The sequence below is a fragment of the Athalia rosae genome, chromosome 6 (genome assembly GCF_917208135.1).
Source record: "Athalia rosae chromosome 6, iyAthRosa1.1, whole genome shotgun sequence".
Taxonomy (NCBI): Eukaryota; Metazoa; Arthropoda; class Insecta; order Hymenoptera; family Athaliidae; genus Athalia; species Athalia rosae.
This window is the reverse complement of record NC_064031.1, coordinates 10,263,274-10,275,643: the sequence shown is the minus strand read 5'-3', so window position 1 is coordinate 10,275,643 and position 12,370 is coordinate 10,263,274. Positions and strand designations below refer to the sequence as shown.

The 12,370-nt window shown below is 48.8% G+C and overlaps 1 protein-coding gene and 1 long non-coding RNA gene across 2 annotated transcripts in view; one reads left to right on the top strand and one right to left on the bottom strand.

The window, feature by feature from the left end:
• LOC105688840 (putative transcription factor capicua) overlaps positions 1-8,671 on the bottom strand; it is a 23,612-nt gene extending 14,941 nt beyond the window's left edge. Inside the window, exons 1-7 of the mRNA XM_048657302.1 lie at positions 7,948-8,671; positions 2,120-2,407; positions 1,567-1,988; positions 919-1,480; positions 559-825; positions 333-429; positions 15-218 (exon numbers count right to left, since the gene is read on the bottom strand). Coding sequence (XP_048513259.1) covers positions 15-218; positions 333-429; positions 559-825; positions 919-1,480; positions 1,567-1,962 — 1,526 coding nt within the window. The 5' untranslated portion in view covers positions 1,963-1,988; positions 2,120-2,407; positions 7,948-8,671. The remainder of the gene's footprint in view (positions 1-14; positions 219-332; positions 430-558; positions 826-918; positions 1,481-1,566; positions 1,989-2,119; positions 2,408-7,947) is intronic.
• LOC125501425 lies at positions 7,249-12,370 on the top strand. The gene is made up of 3 exons (XR_007279002.1): positions 7,249-7,907; positions 10,467-10,685; positions 10,759-12,370. It is a non-coding gene; the product is annotated as an uncharacterized LOC125501425 (long non-coding RNA).

Sequence of the window (12,370 nt, the reverse complement as noted above, 5' to 3'; positions counted from 1 at the left end):
ATGTGACTCCTTACCCTGGAAAGGTGTTGGTGCTTCTAAATCCTGAGCCTTTCAGACTGAGATGTCGCGAGCAATATCCCCTCCGTTGACTTTCCTTTGAACATCCTTCTTTACTACATAGTCTCCGCCATTGCTTTCCATTGAATTTTTTTCTAATGCCACTCGATGTGGAAACTACGTCACCCTTTTTGTATTTATGTGGCGTTGCCGCCTGAGATCTGTACAGCAAGCGTAGTAAATATTTCAAAAACGTGTTACAAAAAAAAACCGTCCTTATCAACATACTTTCATTATTTTAGTACGTCATAGAGATGATCAGTGACGTATATTACCTGGGTGTGGCTGCCTGGGAACGAGGAGTTATACTTCGTTGTTCGACTAGGCTGCTAGTGCTTCCACGGCTCTGCATGCTGCTTCTTTTACTGCTTCCTGACAATTTTGCATTTGTTAATTAAAAACATTCTAAATACTGCCTACATCGAGCTGACTCAGAGGTAAACTCAATCGCTATGGAGCGGCGTTTCAAGATATTCGAAATAAAATTAACAGAAGTTTTACCTGCATCTGACGGAAACATGATGTCTTCTCTATCCAAATCGTCTTCGCTCTCCAAATCTTCATAGATTCTACTTCCATTGCTTATACTCAACGTGTTGTTAGCGGAATGGACGGAAGTGGCCAGCTCTGTCAGGGGACTGGTTCCAGTTGTCCTATAGTATCCACCGGTCTCATTGTGACTCACGTGGGGGGTGTGAGGCGAACTATGGTGAAGTTGCAATGCTGGTACCGGCCCTGGGGTTTCCAACGAGTTTCTGTACCCTCGATCTAGTTGAATCGGTCAAGAATAAAAAATTGTCATTCGCTCCTGAGATGACGAACCAAACTACGAAGATAGAGAAAAATTTCGGAAATGCTCACCGGCGACCTGAGTTTGGAATGGCTCGGGATTTTCCAAACCCTCCTCCAGTTCGTCGGACCAGGGCGGCTGGACGAGCCTCAGATCAGCTCGCTTGACAACGAAATTGTTAAACTGATCATCTTCCGCAGGTATTTTTACAGCGAATCGGGTCGGGTTCGCGAGAATCTGGTAAACGATACCCTTAACAAAAGCACTGTGCGAGTCGGTATGACTCTTCGAAGGCGGACACCTGACGCATACGTATGCACCAAGTTTCACTAAACCGATCGAAGGGCTAGCATCGCCAATGACATCGTACTTCCCCGCACCCAGCACGTCACCGTATCTCACCAGCTTATTCTCCCCGTCAAATTCAATGTATATTTCACCGTGGCTCGCGCTCCTTATAACCCCAGGGTAATAATGGGAGTCCTTTAAAGCGAGCACTCGGTGATCACGCCATTCACTAAGATCAATCGCAACAGCTGCCTGTCGAGGACGGGAACGAGGTGGTTCTTCTCGTACCGAATAATCCACAGCCGTACTTTGTGGCGGTGGTACGACTACCGGACTCGTCGGGACCTGAACGGAAAATTTAAGATAAAAACGTGGTAGTTTGAACATGGATTATTTCGCGTAAAAATCGTACACGATGGGCGTTCAATTACCTGATAATATTCCGTTTGGTGCTGTTGATTCGGCTGCGGTTGTTGCGGAGCTGGTAAAAGTACCGAATGTGTAACCTGCAGTGTTTGCGGCGCGATAGTTTGGCTAGTTCCCCTTAATGAAAGTATATTACTGACGTTGCTGGTGACGTTACTCGTTTTATCCATCTCCTCGAGTTCGGACAGGTCAAATTTTCTCTTTTTCGGTAGCTTCTTCGCGCTGATCGTGGGGTCCGTCGGATCCCTGTGAGGGGGTGGTGGAGGTGGGGGTGGTTGATCCAAGACCGACTTTTCCTCGGAAGAAGAGTGACCGCCACCCCCGCCCACAGCTCCCCCATACTGACCCACTACGAGCGGATCCTGTTTCTCGTGCATCTCAGGATGCGCTGCAGTCAGCATTTCGGCACGATCGGCCACACGCTGCTCTGAAATAACAATTCGTACACGTGATGAATCCCCGACATATTTCGTACATCTGTCCACGACAAGGCAAAACCGGAGGCGGAAAATGTTCAGCGGTTGGTCGGACGAGGCGGGGATCTCGGGTAGAACTTACAGTCGACACGTGTAATAGGGGGCTGCGGGCCGGAGTGCGGCGATTGATAGGTAGGCGATCGGTGGCAACGGCTGGGTGCATACCTTAGCACCCGGGTATCGGGGACCGGATGCGTCGAGTCCGGGCTCTCTGGTCTCCGTCTTTGGCGCAGCAGAGTCGTCGTTCCCTCACCCAACTCCAGTTCTCCTTCCCAGCTCCAGCTCCCAAGCATCCTCCTACTCCGAATTCTCTCGTCTCGCTTTTGACACTGCAGTCTTTTTTGTTTCTATCTATCTTCTAATGATTGCTCTGCAAATGAACGAATGATACGACGTTACATCGTTATCGTCGTATAGATTCACCGCGAGCTAAAATTAATACACGCTCCCGCCGACGCGCTGACGAAGAATTTACAGCAGCCGGCGAGCCTCAAAACAAAGTCCACGTGAAAAATGGCTTGTATGAATCGAATAGCATATGGCATAATGTAAAGAGATAAATGGTGTAAAAAAAAAAATGGGGGAGGGGGCTGCTTCGTACGGTGGGCAAATACTACGGCATTCTTGCTAGGTAATCGAATCGCAAGGCGTGTGTTGTAGCTGGTGGTGTTGCATGGCTTTCGAATTTTCCTTTTTTTCTTTCATTTTCGCAATTTTTGATCCGCTCTCATAATGGCCTGCGGTGCGTGTCCCACGCTACGAAACCAAAACCTACCGACCGACCCGACGATGAGAAGGAAAAGGAAACAAAGCAGCGAAGCGAAGAAAATCGCGGTATGCACCTTGCCCTCTTCCTCCTCGCGTCGTCACCCTATTCCTCACGTCGTACGGTGCGTTAATGTCAAGTGAGGGGGGAAAAAAGAAAAAATAGACGATGGACAAGTAGAAAAAGTGAGGATGTGCAGTTACCAAGAGCTACGACAAAACTAGAACCAACGTTCCATTACAACATTACTAACAACGAATGGTCGTCGAGTGTACAAGTTTATAAATCTGTATTGCATCGATGGGTAACATAATTTACGAGTAATAATTCCCGGTGTGAATTTCAAAGTTTTCACCGAAGCGCTCCTACAATTAGAGTTGGGATCTAGCGTCTTAGCGGGGTATCGGTATTTTCAGTGCGACATTGTGCCCCCGGATGGTGGCGGAGGGTGAAAGGGGCGATTACTCGAAACTCGTATAGTTGTAAGGTATATAGTATAATAAAAACCCGCTGGTTTGTTCATTGTTGTAAAGCACGCCCTTTTAACGGCAGTCTCTGAACTCTCTTAACAACTTGTAACCGATACCTGCGCCAATCCCCCGGTCGCAGCGGCACCGCCGCCACCACCACCACCACCACCTCTACCATTCAATGAAAACATGAAGGGTCTTTACCGTTCGTCCCTCTCACTCTCTCTTTCTCTTGCGAATATCTCACACGCGCACACCCTCGCGTTTTCACACGACACACGCTCCGACGCTCGGTAACCTGCAGGTACGTTATACGCACGAATATTATTGTACTTTCGAGTTCGTCGTCGGGGGGTCAGGGAATATCTCTCGGTTCGAACAATGGACCGCGGTCCTCCTCGCCGTCGCATAAATCAGACACGCCATGGAGACCCCGGGGGTTGAATCTCCACCAGGTATACGGAAGGGGCTGCGAGTCCCTCGAAAGACAACTTCACGTCCAGCGCGGGGGGGTGTACGAGGAATAACGAGAGACGATAAAACGTCTCGGCTTCTCCAAATTAATTGTCAGTGAAATCTTGAGAAATCAAAAGCGAGTTTAATCGGGGAACGTGCGATAATTCCAAGCCGGTTTCACATAACCGCGTGAATGTCATTGTTATTATCGTTAATATCGTTACTTTGTTTCATGCATACGCATGTAATTCGAGGCATGTACAATGCGAATAAAATCAAACTGGCATAAAATTAGTCCGCTGCACCTCGAGGCGAACCGCGCAACGTGTGTGTAACGTATATATATATATATAGTGATACATCGCTCACGTATCGCATGGGTAAATACATTTAGAGCGTGCAGCGATGAGTACGCAATGTTTGTTGCATAAAAGTGAAATAAAAATATACGTTGTCTTCCGGCTGCAGAGCGACGATACTTCGTCCCGTAATCGTTACTTATCGCACTCTACTCCCGTACACGTTCTCGCTGCAACCGTCTTTTTTAAAACTACTACGTTATTATTGCACACCCGCGTTTGCCGCGGTATTACACCGCGGTGCTTCATTACCTACATTTTCATTTCAACATCGGCAACAATTTCTCGTTACATCCCGTGTTATACATTACACGGTTACGGTTCGATTATTATTCACATACGTTTTCAAATCTATTATCATTGTTACTATCGCATTCGGTTACCTCGCGATTACGATTTTTATCATCGCTTATTATCCGTGCGCAGGTAGGAATAGAAAAAATAACACGACACGCTAGACTTTCACGTGTAACTCGGTGTAATCGTGTATTGAAAAAAAAATTTCCGAGCCAAGAACCTTGCGGGCAACCTTACTGGTATGAGTTTTTTTTTGTTTTTCTCGCCGGTATCGCCCTTTAATTCTTCTCGATGGCTCGATCACCTGCGGAGCGTAGGACGACGACCACCGAACGATCACCGTCCGCCCAATCCCGGAGATGCGGAAATCCTAACAGGTTTTCGAATTTATGGCCTAGTAAAATAAGAAAGAGATGGATGTAGATGGAATATCGATGGAGAGATATTTTTTCGGAGGGGATTCTTGGCCGGTAGCAGAAGGGCAGGACTTCTTTTTCTTTTTTTTTTTTTCTTCTTCTTCGTCGTTACGGATACTTTTTATCCGTCAGATCGCGAGATCCGAGTAAAACCAACAATATAACTGTGTACAGTCGCACTACCGAGTTGCACATCTTATTCGTATATCTCACGTTTTATGTATACCTGATGAAAACGTTGCACATAAATTTACATGGACTCGAAGTTCCCGATTTTGTACATGAGAAGGGAGAAAGAGAGAGAGAGAGAGAGAGAGAGAGAGAGAGAGAGCGAGAGAGAATAAATAAAATGAATTATTTGAAATAGATCCTACGTCGCGGCACATGCATTTTGAATAATATATTCTACGTTCGCGTATTATTAACATGAACGATAAACTCGGATCAAGGTGCCTCCTGCTTACATTCCACGTGTATACGTACGTATACACGAGTACTACATGTATACCGCACCTCTGACTAATTAAATAAGAAGAAGAAAAAAAAAAGAAAAGAAAAAGAAAAATGGGTAACGATCAACAGTTGGCTTTTAAGGTAGCCATGATGGGGAGGTAGGAGATTTCGCGGAGATAAATCTATTACATGTATATGTATGTATAGAGTCGGGGTTAAAAAATGAAAAAACATACGAGAGATACGAAACGAAGAGAATAATTAGGATCGGAAGTAAGTGTGGCGGTGGTGGTGGTGGTGGTATTGCTGCGAGTTTAAGAGAGTTTCGGGGCGATTGTAATAATTTGAGCAATAAATTCGAAGGTTATATTTAAAATAAGCAGTCGTCGTCTCAAAGTCAGGCGCAGTTCCTTGCCCCCACAGTGAATAACTCACCGCTGCTCGTGGCACAAGATGCATAAGGATAAAAGTAAAACAATAAAAATTGAGGAAACCAAAAAATAATAATAAACAACGTTCGGTAAGATAATGATTATAGATGATAAATTATGTTCCGGCGAGAAAAAAGAATCATCGAACGAGATACCGTTGAATCGACGTTTTAATTGAAAATTTCGTTTTTCGGTGAGATCGGAATAACGAGAGGAGGGGTGTACGGGGTGAGGATAATACGCAGCAGACAGCAGCAACGAAGCAAAGAAAGGCGAGAGGTAAGAAAATGAGAATATAGTTAGAGGCAGGTACTAAGGGGGCGTGCGTGAGGCTTGACAAGGAGTGAAAATAATCCTTTTTAAATCCTCGGTCGTACCTCCGCTGGTTAAGAATCCTCCGACTAAAAGAAAACTACGACGACCATCGGACGGTATCTTGACTCAGGTTGCAACTATACAATAAACCCATTGTGCGGACGTCGAAAAATTCCAAGGAACGAACAAAATTTTTTTAATGTAGGTGTGTACGATAAAGCGTAGAAATACACGCGGGTTCGTACGCGCGATCGCGCGCCTGTGTGCGTAAGTGCGGCGTATTCGTGTGTGCGTGCCGCGTTGTATTCACGTTCATTAAATACGTGTGTGCAGCAGGATAGGAGGCACACGAGTACGACCCACGACTAGGAGGACAACGAAGACGACGGACTCGCTTACGGATATAGTCTCCGAGGGGAAAAAAAGTAGAGGAGAGTAGGGAAAAAAATAAAAAAAAAAAAAAGAAAGAAAAAAAATGAAAGAAAAACGAACGGTAATAAGAAAACAAAGCGAGTAGGAGAGTGTACGATGGAAGGAAGGAAAAAGAAAAAAAGAAAGAAAAAGAAGAAAAAGAGGAGCGACGGGTGGAAATGAAGAGGAGAAAAGATACGGTGGGTACGCGATGCGCTCGGTGTTATACGGCGATACGCGCGTATGGTCGCCGTATAAATAGACGAGAGATAGTACTAGGCGTACGATATAAGAACCTAGGTAGTATACTTGGATGAAAACTCGATCCAGACTCGATACACACGTACCGCACTACCCCGGCCGTTAGGAACACGCAGCCACCGTCGCCATCGGGTTGAGAAACACTAGAGCGCCGCTGGTCCACCGCTGCCACAAACGAGTAACACCGCACAAAAACACGAATAAGAGAAGAGGAAGACGAAGACGAAGACGAGGACGCGGAGGAGGAACGTAGTGTATAGCCGTGATCTGCCCCCCACCAGCTATGGTAAATAAACAGAGCGACCGTACGCTCGGTGGTGCGCTCTTTCGCGATCCCGTAGGTTGGATTCCGCGGTGCGATATATTCCTGGTGTAAGCGATAAGGCTCGTCGATCAGCCCGTCGTTCGCGATCACTCGGGATTTTCGCGATCGCGATAACGAGGGATGAGTGGGTAGGTGGTTGCGATCCGGGGTGAGGTTACTACACCCGCACGACGAGATACGCGGATGATAAAACAACAGAGGATTGACAAGGTGTCGTGAAATGTGGAGGATACCCGGGACACTAGCCGTACCGGAATTCGCTTGGATTCGCGGTGTGTCGGTCGGTTCACGATTCCGTCGTTTGCTTGATCACGTCACTGGGCAACTCGCGCGCACACATACGCGCGCCACTCGTCGTCGTCGTCGTCGTCGTCGTCGTCGCAACACCACCACCGTAGTACGTACTCGTCCGCCGCGCGACTCCCGACGACGACTTAACAATTCTCCTATCCTATCGCACATTATCTATATCCTACATGCGCACCGTACATGTTATACGCGCGCACACGTACACACGTACACGTTAAACTCCGGCCGCGTATCCCCCTAACGTTACGTTTCACCTATAACCGTACGTTACCGCACACACATCTGCGTACAACGCGGTAGCGCTCAGCTTCGCTCAACTCAACCGACTCAGACCCGTTCGTTCGTTCGTTCGCTCGCTCGCGCGCGCGCACACTATTCCGTCCATGCCGTATTTTACACGGTGTCGTGTGGGTTTTAACATTGAGGTATCGGATGGTGTGTGGGTGTGAGTATAGGTTTGGTATTTTGTAAGTAAGTGTGCGGTATACGTCGTCTTCTGCGTTAATACTATGCGTTTTCCGTAGTTCGGTGGGCAGGCAGCTAGCTAGCTCGCTCGCTCACCAGTGGTGGTGATGCTGCTGCTGATGCTGCTGTTACTGCTGTAAGTTCGTAGACGTCGTTTCGATTGACGCTATATTTACCGTAGCGGTAGAGGCGAACTCGAAGACGCGTTGCGATTTATTCCACCAAACGATCGGCATCTTCTCTCCCTTTGGCTTCCTTTCTCCTATATTTCTCGTTCGCACCACGAGCACTGCGCGCAACTTGCTGCGAGTAATCACCCACACGTACGCGAGAACGAATTGAAAAAAAAAAAATACAATAAAATAAATAAAAAAAAAAAAATAATTAGAAAAAAGAATGCACACGCAACGGACCACACGTATAACACGTACACGACGGGGGGAACACACAAGCGCGGAGGAAAAAGAGAGGACACCTACGCGTTCATTACATTATATATATATACACACACACACACTCCTTATTTCCTTCACACTGTGGTGTATTCTCTTACGCCGCTGCTATACGACCGACCAATCCCCCCCCCCCCCCCCCCTTCCACCACGGTATTATAAACACGATTATTTATTTATTTGTTATCGTTTGTGTCGGATTCGATGCTCGTTGGTTCGCGAAAAACTTTTTTCGAACACTCGCGTTATTGTTGCAGTTCGACGAGCGAATTTAAAATATAAAAACTCCGACCGAGAGTAAACGTCTAGTTGCTGCTAGTCCCTGCTGGTTTGCTATTCCTTCGCGCTCGACGACGACGCACGTAGACCGCCGTGGATGCAGCGAACGGCTCGTCGCTCGTGGTCGCTGTCGCTGAGGTCGCTCCGCGCTCGCTCGACCAATCTCGGTCCTCGGAGAGAGAGAGACTAGAGGACCTAGGGCCGAGAACCGAGCGCGGCGGACGTCGGGGACGACGCTCCTCCCCCTCTCCCCCCCCACCCTGACGCCGACGACGCCTACGCGCGCCCCGACCGCGCGCCGGTGAACCAAACCCGAACCCTCGCGAGTCCCGTCGAAGAGTGACGGAAACTAACGACGAGGAGAGAACCGAGCCGGCATTACTCGCCCGCACCGCGGCCCATTGGGATTTTGGACCATGGGTAGCAAGGGTGTGCGTAAAACCTGCGACTGATACGCTTATGGGATCCCATCGATGGCCGGGCTCTGTCTCTCGTATATGCGTACACGCGAGTTACTTATCCGTCTTCTAAATTATATTTATCCGACGTGTAATCGTGTGCGGCGCACGTGCGTAGAGCGAGGGGTGTATGCCGTAGACGACGAGAGCGGTACTCGAGGGAAAGGGAGAGACCTGGAAGCGGCTACTCCGATTCTTCGCGTAGCTATCTCGAGTAGGTGAACTTTTGACGATGCCGTGAATCGAACGACGATGCACTTGAATTCTCTCGTGGAATTCCGTGTGCGATCGTACAGCTTTATCCGCCTGCTCGCGTCGCTCTCTCGCCGAGGCCGAAAGCTGCCACGCGTATTTTCAAACGTTCCTTCCTTTCAAGAATTAAGAATGAAACTCGCGCGTTTTCAATGTCAGCGATGATCTACGGAGGCTACTTTGCTGAATGGGTTTTCATACGCGGAATGGCCGTAACGTCGGCTAGTTTCGCCGTTGATTTCGAAACTGTTATGCGCCTCGCGTATACGTCGGGGTGAAAGGTGGTCGGGAGGTAAGAGGGGAAGTTAACGGCTGTGCAGGTGAATCAACGATTTTTTGCACGCGAGATGATTTTTTAATAAATAAAGAAAAAAAAAAACAAAACAAAACAACAAAATTACGGAACTGCGCCCGCGAAACGCGGGGGTGTCTCGTACGGCGAACAAAGTGAACGGCAAAACGAATATCGTCCCGTCGTCGAGTGAAACAAATTTTTCAACATATACTGTACGTACACGTCGGCGCGGACCGAGCCAGAGATAGATTCTGAAAATATTTCATTCAACGCTCGCTTACCGAGTAATGCGTCGCGACGTCGGACGTCGCGTGCCAAGCATTGACCGTAGAGACGTCTAGCGTGAGTCTGTCAACTATTATTCCGTGTCTATTAAAAGAATAGCCAGGCAGTTGGCCGGACTTGCCATTACGACCAATCTATAGTATCGCACTCCATTTATACGAACATGAGCCGCCCGCTGCCCACGTATTATACCCGAATTCCAAGCCAGCGCCGTCGGTCTTCGCTCGTCAGCCCACCAGGACTCTGCCTCGATATCGAGATCGAAAAAAGAAAAATAAGAAAAAGAAAAAGAAAAAAAAAACGACGGAGGGGCGGAGGGAGGGAAGCAACTCTCGAGTAGAGGCGTCCGAACGCGTGGTGTACCGGCATCGAAACCTCACGCGTGTATCTACATACGCGTTACATCCTATATATCGTCATCGTTCCGGGCCAGCGCAGCGTCTCGCGGTTACCTCGCGCGGTTAGCAACAGATTTCACCTGCGTCGAATGGTTGTTGGGTAGCCGGTGATCGCGCGCGACTCGAGTCGCGTCGTTCCGGCCCTCAGGTAAACGACGACGACGACGACGACGACGACGACGGCGGCGGCGACGTCGGCGGATGGTCGATTTCCCCCTCCCCCCCTCCGCCCGGGCTTCTCATTGTCAGTTTCCTCCTTCGTCTCCTTCGTCGTAGGAACAAAGCCCAGAAGGTGACTTATCGCTGTGAACCGCGTCGGACTCCGGAGGCGCTACGGTCGTCCTGCTTGCGAGGTGACGGAACGGAAGCGGTGCTCTCGGCCTTACCGTGGCGACGACGACGACGAGCGACGACGACGAGCAGCAGCAGCAGCAACCCGCTTATACCGACCACGAAGACCACGGCGTAGATCGTTCGACGAGTACTCTCACCCCGGTACGAGCCGTCGTCGTGAAACGGGGATGATCTCGTTAACGGAGTATTAATATCTTCTTTACTTACTTCACAGGTGCGACGCGGAGCGGTCAGAGATCCTCGTTTGTGTTCCAGGTGTCGCGCGATTGGCGGCGATAAAGAAAATAAGTACGCCCCGTCGGATCGATCTCTATCCGACGTCGGTCGAGATCCGCTGAAAAATTTTCGTTTTCGTTTGTTTTTTCTGTTTTCTCTTTTTTTTTCTTCTCTTTTCACTCCCTTCGCATCGCGATACGAAGGACACCGCGATACCGCTTCTCGTCGATGCGTCGTATACCCTCCCGATGGCGCGCGCGGGCCGTACTTATTGAAATCAAAATCCCGACTCAAAAGGCGATACTCTGATTTCAACCTCAATTGACGCCATATTCGAGTAAACTTATCGCCGGTACTCTACTACCGGCGGACCGACGACGCGGCACCGAACGAACAGAATATCTCGAGTGCCCGACTCTAATGTCGGTCCGACCTATCCCAATTAGAGCAAACGTCCTTGAGGTGACTAACACCGTCCAACGTGACGGAGAGAAGTTTGACTCCATCGGATAAAGGACGGAGCTACTGAGAAAGCCCGCGCGCGGTCGCCAGCCCGCATCAGGTTCTCTCTGTACGAGGGTACGATGCATATGGTACGTACTACCGATGGGTATGCGCGAGTCAGGTATAGGTATAAACGGTCCGGTTCATTTGGATTTATCAATGTGGGGCCCCCACACGTTCCGCTGATCGCCCAGCGTACGACGCGCTCACCTCGTTGTTCCGCCGATTGGCGAGACTCGGATCCCGCTGTATACACACACACGAACCGCTCCACGTGTCTCGTTATAAGGGTCGAAGGTATCGTTCGCCCGTTCGACGGATGACGCGATGCACTCGCATCTTCGAAACACCTACGCCTCGTTCGGACGGAAGCGTCGAACGGCCTTGGACTTTTCGAAGATCGCGGCCGGTAGCCGTCGACCGCGTGTCTTCGAATTCATTGAAAATTTTACCCATTAAAATAACGTGGAAACGGAGCGTATGATATCGGTGTAAACGTATACCGTATAACAGCCTTGTCGACCATCCAGAGCCGCAAGTTCGTGTATTATTATTATGCACATGCCTAATACGAAAGAAGGCGATAACGTTTTCAGACACGCGCGAATGCGGTCCGCGCGAATGGTATCGTCGCATGACCTTTTAAAACAGTTGCAAATATTGTCGATAAAAACGACGATCGGATCCGAATGGCGATCGCCGGTTTACCTGCCGCTTCGCTATACCCCGTCTATGAATTGACGTTCAAATATTCGAAGGCCTCATCGATTATTTAGCGCGTGCATAACAAATTCTATTCCCCCCCCCTCCCCTCCCCTCCCTTCCCCCAACACCGCCACCCCCCCTCCATCTTCTATCCTCTCCTCGAACCGTCGGGTTACGATATACTTACGGTTGACGACGAAGAATTCTATGTATACGTGCGGAAGGTAATCAATTTCCATTCATAATATCAGGTTCATTGTCACGTACGTACGTACGTACGTATACGTCGCGTTGCAACATAGGTATTTGTGAAAATGCATCACTCGATTCGCAAACGTCGCACGAGAAAAGCGTGAGATAATCCATTGCGGTAAACTGAAATAATAAATGAGGAAAGAAAA